The sequence below is a fragment of the Oryzias latipes genome, chromosome 7 (assembly GCF_053564925.1).
Source record: "Oryzias latipes strain Hd-rR chromosome 7, Olatipes_Hd-rR_3.1".
NCBI lineage: Eukaryota > Metazoa > Chordata > Actinopteri > Beloniformes > Adrianichthyidae > Oryzias > Oryzias latipes.
Genome location: NC_136243.1, coordinates 23,729,190 through 23,748,593, shown reverse-complemented (window position 1 = coordinate 23,748,593; position 19,404 = coordinate 23,729,190). Strand labels below are relative to the sequence as shown.

Here is a 19,404-nt window from a genome sequence, read left to right as displayed (position 1 = left end):
CATGACGGCACATACAGGCTTCAACAGAAACGCACACATGCAAGCATGATTAGAGCGTGTTGACCGCTGCCTCTTGTGGGAAACAGCTGAATTTCTCATGACTTCACTGCTGGGCTGCAAAAAGCCGTGTTTGGCACTGATGACTGACGTGATGACAACTCATGAACCAACAAACTAAAGTCTTCTGCTCAAAACTTATGAAAGTTCTGTCAAATGAACCAAAACACGTTCAAGACAAACAGTGTAAAAAATAAACTACTATGTAGATGACTTGACTCTGTGTTTGGAAGTGTGGTTTATTTGAAAAAACATGTGTCCAAAAGGAAGGAGCAGCTGTTAATGAACATTAAATCACCGGACAATAGAGCGTGAGCCATGGGACTCTTTAATGCCTTTTTAGAATTTTTCGTTTGGTGAAGCTTTGGTTAGAATTACAAATTTCTATAGCAGAGGCGTGACGTCTATTCAAGATAAGAGGCATTATTAGAGAAAACTTGGCAGACGCTCCTCCTTTAGGACTTTGTACCGTCAAGACCTCAGTGTTTGCAAATATCTGACGTTTTTCTTGAACCGGGAAAAGCTAACATATGTTTTTTTTAAGTAAAACAAATCTTGATAGGTATCTTTAAATTTCCTACATCTTGCTTTTAAGAGGTCTCTGACCTGTGTTAGAGGTTCATATGGGATTCATTCCTTTTTGTATCTTATCTGACTCCTCATAATTCCTGCAGAGGGGGAGCCGGTCTTATGGGATTAGATGATATATTTGCCTAAATGTTTCTGTTTCCACTTAAAATATGACTTTTTGTCTGAGCCAGGCCATGAAAAGTCAATAAAATGATAAAATAGAGAGTTGGGAGGCTTTTTGTAATTGAATTCACCAAAACCTAGATAACATTTTTTGCAAGCGCATTTTCTTTTAGAAAAACAAAAGGAGAAGACAGCTTTACCTCTGCAGTGAGGACCCTCATCCCAGCCATCAGAGCAATCGGGGACACCGTCACACAATTTGCTCATATGGATGCAGACATCCAGGTCCAGGCAGCCGTCCTCATTGACAGGACATTGGTTTGGTCTGTTGTGTGTGCCTGGAAAAGAAGTAGAAAGAAAACATGTCATGGAATAGCAGTAGAAAGATAGTAACATGCACACATGTACTAATGCCAACCATGGAATTCTTTCAACTTATTTATCATATTTCTCTATATGTTCAGAATGTGATGCCTTTGAAGTTGAAGTTTTGAAGTTATATTTTTTACTTAGGTCTCAATGCACATAGTTGAATTCTTTATTTAATTCAAGACATTGTTTTAAGAGAAACAATTGGAACTGATTAGTTGGAAGAAATGGTAAGAAAATGAAAGAACAGTTTTCTAATCCCTTTGCTTTTTTAAAGGGAATGAATGGTCTTCAACCATTAAATGCCTTCATTTTAATGATGATTTCCAACACCAACTACAGTCAAACTAGTCACAGCTTATGAAATCTGAATGATATGATAATCAACACTGTATATTCAGTTGTGTAGCTCTTTTAAAAATCAAAATAACTGTTAAAACTGGAAAAGGTAAAGAGATCAAGTTTTTGTTCTCCACTTTTAACTCATTTTATTTTTATGTAATCAGACATAAGATAATTGTAAGACAAAAAAATGTAATAAAACACTGAATACTATTGATGCTGGTTTCATGTCCATGGCCTTTTTCTGATGATGGAGTACATGTACGTTAGATCAAAAGATGATCGGAGTGAGACTTCAAAGGCGTGACTAAAAATAAATTTGCTTTAAGAAAGGCTTTAGTGGGTGAAATATCTCTTGGCACATTAAAAGCCAAATGTTTCCAGCACAACCAACAAGTTTGCACCTATGCAGCTGCTATGTTTTAAATCATAAACCTGCTTGCATTTAGAACAGACTGGGAGGGGAAAGTGTTCAGACAGAATCTCTAAAATGAGATCGTTTTTCAGGCCGACGCCATCCGAACACAGAAGATGCAGTTTCTTTCAGTCGCTCCCTCCCACTCTTCTCTCTTCTGTCAGCCCACACTGCAGAGCTTTGCCTTCTTTTTCTTCCTCTTACTCCCCCCACCTTTTCTTCTTTTTATCTTCTAACATCTGCTGACCCATTTTCATAAAAATAAAGAAAAACACTTGTTCACCTTCACATGAAAAGATCTGTGCTGGTTTGTTAAGTTGGGTTTTCTACACATTCATCCAAGCCTCCAATCTATGAATGTGTTGCTGCTAAATGTAGTGAGAGTTCATTATAAAGCAACATGATCTCACAGAACATCTATCTGGAAAATAAAAAAAATCTATGTAAAACAGGACATTTTTCTCTATAAATAACAGTGTGGACTTTAGAAAGAAATTACATAAGGGACTCAAAATAAAAGTGTTGACATTCTCAACAGAAACCCACGAGCATCCATCCAAGAGATTACTAACCACCCAGAATACAGAAGCTGATTCTGTAAAAACAAGTGCTTAAAAGTGACATGAGCCTCCATAATGATCCCACCACAGCGGCCCGGGTGGAAAACGCGCCACACTGGAACACAGAATTAGCTTTTAATACATTTAGCTCAGAGACGCACAGAGAGAGGAACTCTCCCATCGGAGTGATGCTAGCATATTAGCAGGCCTCCTGCAGATTTAGCCTTTAAGCTGGCCCGATTTGTATTCACTAAACTGCCAGCATGGCAATTTTCTTCCACCAACTGCCGTACCAAGAATAAACTGCCATGCACAATGGAAATAAAACTCCTGCCAAGGGCTTTGCATCCGATTTCCGGGGAAAAGCAAGTTATAGACTAAAAAACATCAATCTTACTCAATGTGGAAATGTGGGTCTGTCTAACCATGATCCCCGTAAACCTTTGGCACAAACCGTGACACAGTAATCCATGCAACCATAGACACGGACAAGTCAACATCAGTTTGACACTCCAACAACAAGCTCTCCTCCCACACATGATCTTTCATTTCCAGGCAACAAGCGCAACAAGTTCTGGGTAAAAAAAAAATAGCAGTGCTGCCCATCAGTCAGAGCCGTTTGGGTCCCAGATTCATAGTTTGGCAGCTAAATAGACAGAACAATATCAGGGATTAAGTCGAATTACAGTGGAATAAAAGAGAGGAACACAACACTTCCTGCTTCAGGGTGGGAAGTTACTGAAGGAGTATAGCAGCGTCTTGTATAGACAGCTGCTGTCTTCTCAGCCATCTTAAGAAAACTTTTTACTCAGACAGTAACTTGTTTATGTGCATGCAGTGATCAGGTCATATTTTAGTGGGTGTTTAATGAAAAGAAAACTTCTGGTATTAAAATATTATAATTTATTTTCATATTCTCTTGAAAAAGGTATCACAAGACAGTGCCGTGGTCTTAAGGCCTTACTCTTTATACAGTTAACCCTGACTTTTTCCTCAAAGCACAAGCTTCTCACAATACTTTAACATCTGCACATAACTGAAATGAACTGATCCTAAAAAGCATTTGATGGGAATCCATTCTACTGTGGAGTATTAGTGACAATAGCCAGCAGCTTTCAGGGTGTAGTTCTTGCTTCATGATGTTTGAAAACGTTAATCTAAGATTCCATTTCCTGGTCAGACTAATGGTTAGTGGTCTTTAGACAGATTAAGCAGCTCCCACTGTAACTGGATCTCTCAGGGTTGTGGTTTACAGCAATCTACAATGAACGTAAGCATACAGGGAGGTTTCTATAAGGCTTTGATAGAAAAAAAAAAGCTTTTGTGCTGCAGCGTAGAAATGTATTCTTCTAAACAGAAGGGTCTTTTCAATGTGTTGATCAAGTTTTTTTCAATTATGAGAATAGTAGACTGAAATCAGCAATGCAGAAAGCTAAAACATAACATGTAAAATGTCATTTTCTTAACAAATTCAGAGCTGATTTATTTCGTTTAAAATTTCCAGTAAAATTTGATTCCATTCAAAAATTTTAAAAAATTAAGGGCCTGTAAAACATTTCAAGTAGTTAATTTATTTTTGCGTTTAAGATTCATTCATAAAATTAATTCATTCAATTCATTGTTGAAATTCCATCATTTAAAACGTGCCCCAAAACATTTTCTGAAAAAGTATTTAAAACATTGACTATAAAAAGTAAAATGGGCTTTTACTTTTTTATTCTTAATTAAAATATAATTTATTTACAACTTGAAATATGGAAACCAGTCCTCACACACCACTGCCGCCCAGGTATTTATTATGTATTGGTTCTCCTGCATTCCAGATCACTTTAAATTGAATTTTATTAATGGGTTTTAAGCAAGGGGATCAGAAGAAAACAAACAGAACATACATCATTATTTCACAGTTCTTTGGGCAACACAAACCAAAATACCAATGGTGAGAAAAAGGAAGCATGTTAATAATACTCAACTCTCAGTATTCAACCGTTGGTCTTATTACAGCAAAGTTGTACACACAAAGCGGGAAAACAACCCGTTTGCATTTGCTTCAAATCCTTATATCCAACTGTGACTTTCTAGGAATAGATCACTTCAGATTTATCAGAATTAAGACTGCAGTAATCCAAGTACTAAACAAAAATTGCAATGAGAACTAGAGGGTTAAGCCATTGAAGTTGAGAGCAACAAGAAAGTTAGCTGGTTGCAAACCAAATAAAAAAGGAATGGCGTGATTTGAACTGTGTAGGCTACAGAGGTGGAAACAGCGTGCCTTCATGGAGGTTCTTGTAAACACTGAAGGATGCCAAGCTCTGGGGTTTCATCCATCCAGGAACATGAAGAAGCTGCTTGATTTGTGCGTGAAGATGACTCAATGTGAGAAAACAACTCAATTTACACTGGATTGATTGAGCTCAGACATGAGTATTAAAGCTCTAATTCAAGTGATCTAAACGGGCTTCAAGCGACAGAAGCTGGAGCCAGTGAAGACTTCTGCAGTAATGTGAGTAAGCTCTTTTGGGTTCATTAAAATCCAGATGTGCTGCTGCACTCTGGGCCATCTGTAGAAGCTTCACAGCAGATGCTGATGCCAAGTGTGGATTGCAAAAGTCAGGCCAGTAGACAACCATGTTGTAAACTGTTGCTGAGTGGATCTGCGTTAGGTAAGGCCGGATAATCCTTATGGTAGATCATGCAAATCTGATAAGTGACACAAGCAATATGATGGACCATGTATGGATACCAACATTCGAAAAAAGTTCTTAACACCCTTAACAAACAGAAATAAATACTCCTAAAATACAATTTTGACTTAGCCTTAATTCTATATCATGGCTTACATTGCATAAACAACTAAATAGTATCAGAAAAGTTGCTTTTCTAGAAGGATATACATTATTCTGTAGGATAAAGGGGACACATGGTAATAGAAATGTCATTTTGTAGCATCTTTAGTCTCAAGTTAAATCAACCATGTGGGTTTTTGGTTTTTGCAGAATCCCCACAGCTGCATCGCCATGTTCCTAAACCAGAGAGCAGATAAATTTAAACAGTCTTTTCAAATTTGGAACATTCCAGGTTTTGTGTTTACATCTCTTACATCGGCTTCTGCAAAAATTGACTATTTGGTTGCAATCTCCTTTTTTGTCACTAGATGGCACACTGGTCCTTAAGTGTAGAGTCCCTATGCAAAAACATTTAACGGCCTGGATAATTTCTAAGAAAATAGAGATATTAGTGCTCTGGTTTAAAAATCTAACAAACCATGCTTTTGCCCCCACCCCCATCCTTAAGAGCCTAATAAAACAGCCTCATTATGACAATGCTAATATTCTCAAAGGAGTCAGATAATGTGTAGGAATGCTGTCCACTGGATTATACAAGTAACACAAAGACCAATAAAAACTTTTCTACCACTACTAACTACAATCAGTCATTTTCTAGAAATGTTAAGCCCATGTCTTAACGTACACATGTGATTGTACACATATAGTCACATGAAATTCACATTTGTCCTAGTTTAATTAGGATTGTCTCACTGATTTTGTAGGGTAACTTCCTTTATTTAAAAATCTTCTGACAAAACACTCAAGCTGAAAAATATTTGAACAAAACTTTAAAAGCTATTCAAAGTCAGGGTTTTTTTAACAAAAGGCTGTAGAAAAAAGTGGTTTACACCAAATCTTTCCATAAAAAATAACATTTTGCTTCAAGATGTTACTTTGTTTTAATTTTACACAGATGGAATACTTTAGCAGATTAATTTGAAGTCCAGATTCAAAGCGTTAAAATCATTTATAAAACAAAAGACGTGTCAGAGTTAAGCAAAAACTATTAACCTGCTGGAAACCAGGTAAGAAATGAACCAAATTCATAACATAATCTATACTTAGACATTTCAGAATTCTTTTATTGTCATATCTACAGCTTTTATACTGACATACGATATAACATTCCAGTTCAACTCGAACAAGATCAGACATACAACAAAAACACACATACAGTTCAAAGTTGACTTAGGCGCAGCACTGAAGCGCACCTAATTTTCAAGTAGTTCTGAAAAGAGGTGTTGCTTCTGCCCACACTATTTTTACAACTGCAGCCTACATTAACAAGCTAATTTTACACACTATGTATAAAACATCTCCCCTTAAACATTTATGTTTGGTCATAAATGTAATATGTATTCATGTGCTTTGAAAGTTTTTTTATTTTATATAACTTTTTAAAAAGTTCAGACCTTTCTGGAGTTTGGCTGCAGATTGGTTTCAATCTAAATTCTTCCAGCCAATTCTGCACAACTAGCTGTGTACCAGCATGTTGAAACAGCGGTTTTCAAAGCATCTGAATGAAAAACAATAGATGGCATTCAGCCTGGAGCATAAACCATCACTGTAAAAGTCAAAAAGAGAAGGACACGGGGTCACTTGAGTCTAGTTTTTCTGTCTGAGAGGAAGACAAAAGGTCACAGGAAGAAAAGAAAAAAGGGGAAGAAGACGGGTTGAAGATGAGGCAGAGGAAAAGAGGAAGCAGACACTGCAGCCTGCTGAAGGGTGGGTGAACCGGAGAAAGACAGCTTAAAAAGCCACAGACTGGAGGGATTTAAAGGGCTTCTCTCCTTCCTCCCTAGAAGTGCGTCAGCCAGTCTCCAATGATGTTCTTACCCCTGCTCTGTGCCCCCAGCTTTTACGTATGAAAGCACCTCAGCACAACCAACAACTCTACTGTAAAAAAGGCTGTCTGCACGGCGATAAGATCAAAGCTTAACAGAGCCATTTACATTTTCTTCCTCAGCCTAAATGCTAATCCACTCATTTTCTGCCATACAAAGGTTTTCACTGTAGATTCACTCCTCCCACCAATCATTTTGTGCCTTCTTCCACCCCACAATCTTTGCATTTGACTCTGTTGTCCTGGAGAGGCTACTGAGGCTTGACAGCAAGATGGGAAAAGGGACCAGACTGGCAACCGTCCAGAGGGGGCTCAAGGACAAGCGATGGACAGATAACTGTATTGTGAGGACCCCAGTTGTCTGCTGTTGCACAGACATGATAATTCAATCTTCTCATCTGACCTTCCCACTGTTTTAACCCCAGGCCGCAGCATGCATTGACATGGACAAATCTGTGTGTGGGCCAAAGGAAATGGTATAGCCACCTACTGGGAGGTTCATTTTATTGTACTATGCAACTGCTGTATGACTTTCCAACGTAAAAGAGCCGTGGTGAACATTTCCTTTATGATTGCATCTGCTCCAGGCTCTGGGTTTGGGTTGTATTAAACAGCTTTATCCTCTCCAGGCCCCAGTCATCAGGTTTCATTATGAAAGTACATTCCAAGGAACATCCCCTCAAAATGAATCTCTAGACAGAATAACAGGTCAATTTATGTGTGTGTAGTTTTCACAGAGGAGGAGACCTTTATAAAGTGACATCAAGAATCCCAGTGATACTAAAACATGAAAATAAAGCAAAGGACTTTGGCTATAAACTGCTGTTTTAAGCTTTTCTGTGTGTATGCTTAAACAAAGCTAAAGCTACACATTGTTACACGAGGAGTTTATTTTAGGTTGAAAGGCTTTCCATCAAGAAAGCGCCTCTCAAGATGGAGAAAGTGCTTACATGCAAGCCACATCTGCTCTCTGTTGCTGGCAAAACCACAATGAATGTGGTTCATGCAAGAATTCTAATTGCACACAGGCTTGACTTTTGAACAGAATACGTTTGTATCTTTCGTAGAAACTGCTCCATGAGACATTTGAAGTGCAACTGTAAAAAAGCCACAACAACGTCCTGAAATATTGTGACTGATGAAAGATCAGATTCTAAAAACATTTAGCAGGAGAACTACCCAGAACCATATCCGAAAAATCTAAACTGGTGTGATATCTGCTTCATTTGAATCCATTAACCACCACTCTTTTACTTAAAAAAAAGGCTAAAACTGCAATATTATATCAATTCTTAAAAAAGAAAAGATGTGTCACTGATGTAAAACAACAGTGCTAATGACAAAAAAATGGAATTCCATAGCAATACATTTAGGATGTACTGTTTTTCTATTCCCCTTTATCAGTTCCAGATGTACAAAGCATAAATTATGAAAATCCTGGGAGCATTTATGTACACCTCAATGACCTACGCCTTATGAGTTTTCATATTTCCATTAAAAAGTTTTTTTTTTTAAAGTGGGGCAGAGATGACATACTGGGCTTGCAATGAAGAACTCTCAAACCTATAAATAAAATACTCAACACCACTTCCACCCGCAAATCCAAGCCTCTAACCTCTCTGATTCCAACTTTGAAGCAGACCGAAGTGTAGCAAATGTTGCAGTTTCTCGAATGACCACTGGATGGTTTCATCAATGCATTTCTTTATTTCTAGAGTAAGTGATCAAATCAAAAGCAAACTTCTTATTGACTCCCATGTTTAACCTAAAACAACTGTTTTTAAAGGATGTTGTTAAAAACTTTGTTTTAATGCCATTTGCTTCATTTCCTTTTGATAACGATTGTATGTGTGAGTGAGACGTGTGTTTGGAGGATAATTAACCTATTGATTTGATGCAATTGGAGCTCAAATTTCTGCTTTATTTAAGAACTCAACTATAGTCTCTTAACTATATCTCACCAAGTTCCCAGTTTATAGGACATTAATAGGTAGGGGGGAGTAAACACCAGTAAATAGGACCGTCTATACTTTATGCTTCATTTTCACTGCTCAGCATCCCATGGATGATGTCAGAAAGTATCTGTTTAGTTTGTATGCATCTATGATCACACTTCAGCAGACAATTTTATTAAAAATCAATTGCAAAGTTTGCAGTTTTAAACGAACAATGGCTCATGACTTCTACAAGTAAATTGTAATCAGGAAGACTCGCTGTAATCCAAACAGATTGTGTTGTTGTGTCAGTTGCACCTCAAAGATTCTCTTCCTGTCATCTTTCAGCTACATAAAAACAACCCGAACCCCGGTGAGGCTAACATGAGCTACGCCAACAAACAATGAGTAAGAGACCGGACATTCAAGCATTTTTCTGCTGCACTAAAGTCTAAAACAAGTGGAATTAATTCCTAACTTCAAATGTTTGTTATAATGTGCTCAAGACTGGTGATGTGAACAGTTCGTCCTCCTTATAACAGCTTTTGGTCACTTGTGAGATACAGAAGAACAAGGGTGTCCAAACCTTTTGCAATGAGGGACAGATTTGATGGTGAAAAACCAATCAGCTTGGGTTCTTTGAACCCTTATAGTAACAAATGCAAATTAACTAATACATTTTGTTTTTCAAATGGGATGCTTTTCATTTCTTCACTTAGAACTAAAAACATATAAAATACAAGGAAACAGCTCTCGCTGTCAACTTTTCTTTTTATTATTTATAGTCGACATTTTAAGAGTGAGCTAGAAAGTGTCCAAGAAGGTTCCTGTGTTACTGTTGCCACTGGTTTACCTTGGCTAATAACAGAATTTAGCTAATCACGGAATTGTACACACAGTTTTAAGAAAGTGCTGGGGGTCACATTTTGATTTGGTGACAGGAGTCTGTGGCCCTGTGGATATTTGAACGTTGGCCAAATTTGGCCAACAGGCCAAACTTTGGACATGCCTGCAGTAGAATGTCACAACCTGAAACTGAATCAGAAGTCTGTTTTCAACCTAAAACTGACTCAGAAGTCTCTATTTAACTCCTCAACACAATGACAGTCTGGGTGAAAGGTTTGGAAGCAGGAGGCCATTAAACCTTCAAACAGTATGATACCAGGGAGCGCAGTTCCTTCCAGCACAGATAGCCATGAGGGCTGGAGATCAAAGAGACAAAAGCACCCGTTTACAACGGCGGCCACACTGACAGCATGCCAATTGCTAACTGCTATGAAGAAAACAGGTGGCATTTAGGAAAGAAAAACTGGTGCTTAAGTTCAATTAGCTTAAACTGGACATTTTTCCATTGCAAAACTTCAGCTTCAGGGAGAGTGGACTGACTTTTGTTTACACTTCTGATCAAACAACCCTTCAAATTATGTACATTTTGTGTAACAAAAAAACATAATGACAACACTCAATGATTATCATGTTGAACAGACTGTCGGGCTACACCACCACCTGGGACAAGAAGATGGTTAGAGAAATCCCAAAAACAACAAAGAAAAGGGGACTTTGGGACTTTCATCTTTATACTTGGCAAATCTGCACTCAATTCTCTTAAACACATGTCTGGAGACAGCACTCCACTTTATATAATATAATTATAGTAGGAGACAGTGCATTATTTCCTAAAAATGTTTTCATGATAGATTAAAGTAGTTGTGGGGGGGCGTGTTGGAACAAAAGAGGCAAAAACAGAACGCAAAGTTTGAGTTCCGAATTCCCCTTTTTCTTAAAGAAGAGCTATAATTTAAGGGAATTTTTTTCAAATCAATTTTTTTTTAAAAGCCCAAAAAAAAAAAAAGACTATAAAACTACATTAACAGCATATGTTTACAGTTCATGCACATCTGTGGACAGGCTTCTATTTGCAACTGTTTTGGGTTAGTTTGCTCCATGTGATATTTCCAGACGTGAAGAAACTGGGCCACTGACCTGCAGATGTTTTCATCCTATGAATGGAAAGAACTGGAGATAGAGAATTTTCTGTTTCTGATTCACAGAAGGATTTTTAGTAAGTTTCAGAGTCAAGCTGCACTCTGAACTCTCCTGCCTCTTTTAGACCCTTTTGCTCTCCAGCTTTATCTGCAGCCCTTCCTTCTAAACACCGCTCACATTTAATGGATGGATCAACATAATGACTGTGGATAAAAATTACAGCCTGGCTGTATTTCAGTGGGATATTTAAAAGGCGCCATGTTTTTGCCTCCGTTTGTTAAACTGCAAAGACAGAGCTGTATGCTGAGAGATCCTAAATTAATAACGCTGACAGATATTTATTATCTCTGCCTCAAAATCTAACCAGGAAGGAGAAATATCTAATCTTCAAAGAGAGTTAAGCCTTAAATAAAGGTAAAATGACAGGCAGTGCAGGGCCCATGGGAAGTGGGTAATTGAGCAGAACATATCTTGATGTTCTGGTAAAACACTGCTCTTCATTCCTCCCTGCAGAGGATGAATCACACCATTGTCTGTATCAATAAATTACATAAGTGCTAAAACATTGCAGAATACTCACTCGCTTCAATTGCTGAGCAGAAGAAAGTCTAAATTGGGTAACCACTGCTGTTTGAATGAATTAAGTGTGGCACACTCTAGTTTGATAGAAAACTGCCAGAGATTGCTGTTTACACAAGTAAACGAATTTCTCTCCCTCTTTAATAAAAATCTGGAAGACATTTTTACTAAATGAACTGAATTTGAGAGGAAGAAAGCAAAATCAAGCCTGTGAGAAACAGAAAATCAAAAACTATTGAGCATCAGGTTGCAGCGAAGGATTCATTTCAACTTTCTCCATGTTGTCAACACAGCAACATGATAGTTCCTCTCACCCATGATCATTTCAGATATGGCCTATCCAGCTTAACCATGTGTTAATTCAACAAACTACACAAGGCTATTCATGTTAGCCGACAGCTGATGTATCTGCGTACCAAACTATGGTGAGAACATTTGTCACATGACAGAGGGAAGTTGTGGTCAAAAGTGCCTGCACTTGAAAGGAAAATGGGGGGGGGGGGGGGGGGGGGGGGCTTCAAGAGCAAGAGGTGGACAAGCTGACGAAGGGTGAGGCTGTCTGGAGTTTGGGACGATGTCTCTCAGGAACTGAACAAATCCCAAAAGCTTCCAGACAAGACAAGACCAAAAGTAATCTGAGCGTTTAGATTAGATGGAGCCACATAACAGGAGGCACAACTGAGTGCAGCCGCTCCGTTAGCACAAAGGCCACGGCCGGAACTGGTATTTTTAATACCGTAATTTTTGGGAAACTGGAAAAGGGGAAGCCACTAAAAAGTTCCGTCAGTACATCAGTTGAGTAAAACTCAATCTTTTTATCCCTCTCCACGGCTTTAAGGGAATGGGACAGAACACAGAGCGGAGCGTTTTTGCAGCTATTTATGTGGGCGTACTTACAGATGTCGGGCGATTCATCTGAGCCATCTGGACAGTCCTTCTCTCCGTCACAGCGCCAACCTTTAGAGATACAGGTCACTTGGTCCTTGCACACAAACTGCTTTGGGCTGCAGGTTCTGGGTGGGTTATCCGGTTTGGGAGCTAATAAAAAGAAAAGCATTGTGCGTTACTGTCAAGTCTTTAAAACCTAGTCAAAATACAATAAAAACATTAACAGGGAACTTTGTTCATGCTTGTTTGTGTTTTGTGTTTATGTCAGAGCAGAAACTATGCAGGAAGTTTCCGGTAGATTTGAACCCAGCAGATAAAGTAACATGTGAGGGTCAACTTGTGTTAACAATGATGTTTTTTGTGTCAGAAGACACACAGGCACATTTAAAAAGAAACCCAACAGGTTATAGCTAACAGTAGTGCCTTGTTTCTGGGTTTGTTTGTCGTTTGACTCTTTTTTTTTTGCCCTTTCAAAAGTCTCGAGGCATTTCTCAACCCAAACCACAGAGGCCCCTTCATGTGCCACAGTTAGGACATAACTGAGCATTCAATCACCGTCTGGTCCATGGGAAACTGCAGAGTTCTGGGCAGAAAGTCAGCACAGATTGTTGAGGTGCACCACAGCAACACTGGTGACCCACCAGAACCCAAACACTGCTGACATGCTCCAACTCAGAAAAGACCGGTCAGAGAGGAGCTGGGCTTTACACAAAGATATGAACTTATTGAAAACCTGAGTCCATGCGTCCTGTTCTACTTTTCAAGGTTTTGGTGAGGGATGTAAAAGATACAAAGATGTATCAAAAGAAAATTGAGCACTGGGAAAACAACACATACATAAAAGGATTATGCTAATAAAAAGGCATAAAAAAAATTGATCAAGAAGTAAATACCGTTAATAGGTTTCTGGAAAACTGTCAGCTTCTCTGTCTGTTTTGATCTCTACTCTCTACCTTTTTATGTACATGTGATGCAAGCAAAAAGTGGTCCTATCACAAGCTTGCTTTTACAAAGTCAGGTCAATTCCAATTGGCCGAAGGTGAACCATATTGAGGGATGTGTGTTTGCACTAAACATTTTTTTTCACAGCATTGCAATTTGACTGACACACAAAGAACAAAACAGTCTATAAAGGCCTGTTCACACCGGGACGAATTTCGCCGGCGATTTTCGCCGACGTTTAACGCCTCGTGACTAAACAAAGGGCACCAATGAGAGTGTGCACACCGACGCCAAAAAACGCCAAGCGACAAAGCGTCAAAAAAAAAAACGCCTCGGGTTCGTTTTTTTTCGATCTATTCGACCAATGAGAATGGCGCTTTTGCACACGTGTCTGGAGCTTCTGAAGTTACAGTAAAACACAACTTGGGGGCGCTCAAACACAAAACTGCCTTGCTGAGCACACATACCAGCGAAGAAGATAGACGCCAAGTAGCGTCAACACTGCCGCAAAGAAATAATGACGGACATTCTTAAATATCCCCTTACCAAGTACCAGTTGGAGCTACTGATGCTTGAAATATTCATGTTTTCTTTGTATTATTCTGACAAGCGCGTAAATACTTGCTATCTAAATCTGAGTGAAAAGCGACTTTAAGAAGGGTAAAGTTGCGCAGCGCCACCTTGTGTACAGGAGTATTTCTGTTTACATTAAGCGCCATCTAATGTCAGGGAATGAAATTGCATGTTCGCTCGGCTCACCGTCAGCGAAAATCGCCTGGGTGTGAACTCAAAAGACGTGGCGAAAAACGCTGGCGAATAACGCCTGGCGAATATTCGTCCCGGTGTGTACGGGCCTTAAGACCCCAAATGCCAGGTTTTAACAGTTGACGCCACTATATCAAAAGTATTGTTTTTTGTTGCTTAAAATAAAAAGTGCCAGTTAGGGCTGCACGATATGAAGAAAACTCGCGATATGCGATATCAGTGATTAATATTGCGATAACCATATAATTTGCGGTATATAAAAAATTAGCAAAACAGCCAAAAATATTATTCCCATTCCATTACAACAGCTTAAAAATTATACTACAAATGACCCTTGTTGACGCAGGAGGCGAACATACAACACAATAGGGCGCCATCCGATTAGTTAACAACATGAAGGGGTCCATCTGATTGGTCAAATGCAGAAAGGCATTCTTTCAATCCATTAAACACTTCAAGCTGCTATAAGATTGTTTGGCCACATATAAGGTAACCATTTATTGCAAATTTGCTGTCTTTTGCGATATGCACATTGCACAGCTTGATATTGCGATAACGATAAATTTGCGGTATATTGTGCAGGCCTAGTGCCAGTAAAAAAAGGGTTCTCTGTTTAAGGCATTTGCATTCATAGTTTTGAATACCAATTCAATCTCGATTCTAGATCGATTTAGGTCAAAGAATTGGACTCTATTGCTTTGTCACAAAATTAGATGACTCTTTTAGGTATCGATTTGTGGACCATGAATTAAGATGCTGATCGAGTTATGCTAGAGGGAAAAAGACACACCCCTAGATTAGATATATATTTTTAGATTTCTAATATCTTTCAAACACAAGAAAATACTAGACTGGACAAAAAGTTTTAATAAAACAAGAAAAATAACAGATTCAAAGTTTTTAGAACATTTTTAAAATTGTTTCATCAAATAACAGTTTTTTAAATAGCCTGACTTTTTTTAAAATAAAGTTTATCTTTAATAAACTTCATAAATGACAGATTGCACAAGCCTTAATTCATTCAATAATGTTTTTGTCAATATATGTGATTTTTCTTGTACAATCATTTCCATTCATTTTATTTATATTATTTGGTTGTTGTTTTTTTTCTATAAATGATCTCACAAAAACATTTTCTGTGCTACGTTTGCTGAATGACAAACCCAAATAGTTAGATTCCTTTGTCTTAATTTTTTAAAACTCAAACAAGAAAATAATCAGTGAAAATAAATTCTTCCGCTCGGGCCTCCACATTTTGCTTGAATTTGTAACTTTACAATCATCGACTGCTAAATATTTTTCAGCCTTCAAAATAAAAGAATAAAGAAATTATTTGGTAAAAAATGTCCTTAATTAACCAAAAAGGTCCAAGAGGTGTTTTCTAATTACAGAAATTCCCTCAAAACACACACACACACACACAAAAAAAAAGAGTAAAATAACAAAGAAAAAAAGATGGATGCACTGGACTATTGTGAAGCATGATTCTGGAAAGGACAGTCCCAAAGGTCTCATTATAATTCCCTGCAGAGACTAAACCCTCACTTGCACTGGTTGACTTGCCTGCCTCTGTACTTGGCAGGCAGGGGGGTGATGTGGGTCGGGGAGTAGAAGGGTGTACCGCAAGAGGGCTGGGATGTGACTGAAATCACAAGAGGGCATCTAGCTGGACTATCATTGCAATCACGTTCTTCTTCTTGACCGTCAAGCTACAGTGGTTCCACGCTGGTTTTTTTTTATTTACATCAACCATGGAAACGTGGCTTAAAGAATACATATCATGAAGGACATTTTGATATTGAGGAATCAGATTAATTGAAAGCACAAAAGACTGAAAAAAAAGGTTTACAAATTAGACTTCACTTTAAAAAAAGATTGAATTTTTCAGTGTTATCATTGTACTTATACCTTGGAGGTTTCCTTCTCTTTTGGGGGTTAGTGTTGCGGTTATGAATGTCAAATGTAGATGAGGCTCATAAAGCTGTAACATCATATTCAAAGATAAGAGGGAAATCTTAAAGGAAGGAACAGACAGTAGTACCAAGAGTAGTTATAGCTTACGGCCAATTCACTCAAATAGCTCTGTTGTACATTACCAAAAATGTGTAATATTTTCAACGGTGCAAGGTTCACTTGGCTTACTTGAGCATATGTGCTGGCATGTAATCTGTCACCATTAAATCTGTCTTCTGGGCTCTGAAATGAAATAAGGGCGTTGCAGCTTTCGCCGCTTTGGACACTCTGCTCCCTGTGCAAATCTGCGAGGCTGAACCACTTTTTCCTCATGATCAGACACGAAACTGCAAATATAACATTTTGGGTCATCGCTTTACACACCAGAATTAAATGACTGAAGACTGTTTGTCCAGGGAGCCTAATTTGAGGTTGAGGCTGCAAATAAGTTGGAGACTTTCCTTCAGCAGCTCTTTCAAAGCCTAGTGAAATATCTCAAACTGAGATGCGTATTGTTAATTCAGCTTGCAGAGGCAACGTTTTTTTTTCCAAAGTTACTCCAAAAATGTTGACAGGTTTGTTTGGATGTTCATTTTTAGTTACCTACACCCAGAAGATTCATCTCTTGTCATTAAGATTTTTGTAATGCAAAAGGCTTAAGGCTTTTGGAAGATTTTTTATTCCAAAAGGCTATAAAAAGGGGCATCTGATTTTGCCTTAACATTTAAATAAATGAGTGAAAATCCATCATCTTGAATAAAAAAAAGCTACAACTATTTAACTGTACATATATAAAAATATCTGATTAGTAAGAGAAAAAAGAAAATACTAAGTTAATTTCCCTTTGAGTTGCTGTAATTTTAAAACTTGAGGAAAAAAAAGAAGAAGCAAATTTTCCTATCCTTATAAGGAATTCAAAAGCATGTGCAGTTTGCCAATTTACTCATGTTCCATTCTATGAGCTGCTGGCATATTAATCTGTGCTCCAGAGTGCAATGCTTTCTTGGCACAGTCAGGCTTGCCTCATCATTTAATCAGGAACCCACTATGCCATTGCAGCTCTGTGCCTGTTCTCAGCTGACTGAAGCAAATTAAAAGTTAGAAAGTTGAATCAACAGTTTTTGTTGCACAGGTTGCTGTAAGAGGACACTTAACTTGAGGTGCAGTGTTGATAAAGTTTAGTTTGAACATTTTATTTCTCTAATATTCACACTTAAGGTTCCAGATGCTTTCAGCTTTACAACCTTAAAACATCAAATTCTAGTTTAAATCCTATACTTTAATTTTAACTCAGTTTTATTCATGTGCTCAAGTATGACCCTATAAATTGTTTTGTTTTAAACCTGCAATGACATTTACAGACAAAAGAAAGGATGAGAGGGATTTATTATAAAATCAATTCATAAAAAAATATAAAAGAATGTAAAAGACATTCAAACAGGGTAAACTGCACAAAGTTTTTACTGAATATTTGCCAACTAAATGCTTCAATTCTGAGTTGTCATACACAAAATGCAGTAAAAGCCTGAGTTATTTCCTGGCATGTGGATCTCCAGGCTCTACTTGGCTGACTTGGAGTATATGGCATGCTGCATTGAGCACATACTGGATTTTTACTTGTGCATGGTTCTTCAGACCCCATATCTTTTAAACAGTGCACAATGAAATGACCTGCAGCTCTATGAATAGCAAAGAGTAATAAAACATACAGGAATAAGGGGGGTATGACTGCAGACAGGCTGGCTCTAATAGAAACCTCTTTAGAGCCTGACAGAGCTGCTTCAAGCCCAGGAGAGCATTTTAGAGTCGTTCAGATTGGATCTCCTAAAGAAAGAAAATGAAATAAAAACTAATCTCAAAGCTAGACCAGAACTACTTTGGGATGAACACGGGTGAAGCTATGAGTAAATGGAGTTGTCGCACTGTATCACCGGCCAAGTGATGGAGCCATTTAGAAATCATCAACATGGGACCTAACACTGACCACATTCCGCCTCCATCTGCCTTCCTGAAAATGGCCATCTGACTCTCCAGATCAACTCCAGATCCACACCGCACATTCCAGCAGCTTCTAATTGGTTTCATGTGTGCAGTTTTGCCTCCAAAGCACAATCCATTACCGACAGACAGACAGACAGACAGCTGGATTTTAAACAAACCAAACAGATTTAAGTAGGAGGTTAAATGATCCTTGTTTTGCCCAAAGAATGCTGGGAAACTTAACACAAACTGAGAGGAAATAAAAAAAACACTTGTTTTCTTTTAAGCAATTTGAACTGGATGCTGTTGAAAATCTAACTACACTGTGATTGAGAATGTTCACCAAGGTCTAAATTTTAGGAGAAGCAGATCCTGCTGCTAAGCAAACACTCACTTTATGTCATTGTGACTTTTGTGGGTTCTAGAAACTGCAACTAGATATAATTCTACAAATGAAAGCTGAAAATTAGCAATAAAAGTTTTCAAAGTAGAAAGGAGAAAACAGTGCCAATAACTAAAGGAAAATTAGCTTTTCTCTCCATGAAACATTCCAAATCTAGGCCAATGCCATGCCGATAAAACCTTGTTGTTTTTTTACAGCCAAAAACAAAAAAGGCAGTGAAAAAAAAAGGAGTAATTTTGCACCGAGCATGTGTGTAAGCGGAGGAGGCAGCAGTTAACATGTTAATGTTTGGAGTACTGCACACCAACACAGGAGGAGCAAGAGTGAGTTCAGAAAGAGAGCATGGAGTGCAGCAAGCTGTCAACACCAATAACAAAACTAAAGGAATTCAGTCTCCAAGTTTTATACCAATCACGTTTTGTAACAGCAAAACATGAAAGTATGTGCACGGGGAGAAACAGAGATTTGCAATGTAAACCTCTTATAAATGTAATTCTGCTTTTATAGTTTATAGTTATACTTCTACCTCAGAACATGAAAAGAAATGCAAGTGTTCTATTTTTTATTATTTTTTATTTACTAATTAAAATTACATTTATTTATTGATAGTATTACACAAACCTATGGAGGTCCTGAAGCGCAAATCACACAAACAAAACATGAAATCCAAAATAATATTAAAGATCACAACAATTTAAAAGACTGAACAAAAAAGGAGAAAAAAATGTGGTTAACAGATTTCCAGAAATCAAAAGAAAAAAAGAAAAAAGGTGATTGGATGAAGACATTTGTCCATCATTTTAACCGAAAGTTATTTAGCTTCAAGCCATACTGGATGTGGTCCATTGTAATCATAAACATTATAAA

The 19,404-nt window shown here is 37.9% G+C and overlaps 1 protein-coding gene across 5 annotated transcripts in view; it reads right to left on the bottom strand.

Moving 5' to 3' along the window:
* The window catches only part of lrp1ab (low density lipoprotein receptor-related protein 1Ab), a 79,757-nt gene that overhangs the window by 52,634 nt on the left and 7,719 nt on the right, over positions 1–19,404 (bottom strand). For all 5 annotated transcript variants that reach the window (XM_078950611.1, XM_078950610.1, XM_078950613.1 and 2 more), the window contains 2 exons: positions 12,504–12,644; positions 951–1,088 (listed from right to left, as the gene is read on the bottom strand). In XM_078950611.1, the coding sequence (XP_078806737.1) occupies positions 951–1,088; positions 12,504–12,644 (279 nt within the window). The remainder of the gene's footprint in view (positions 1–950; positions 1,089–12,503; positions 12,645–19,404) is intronic.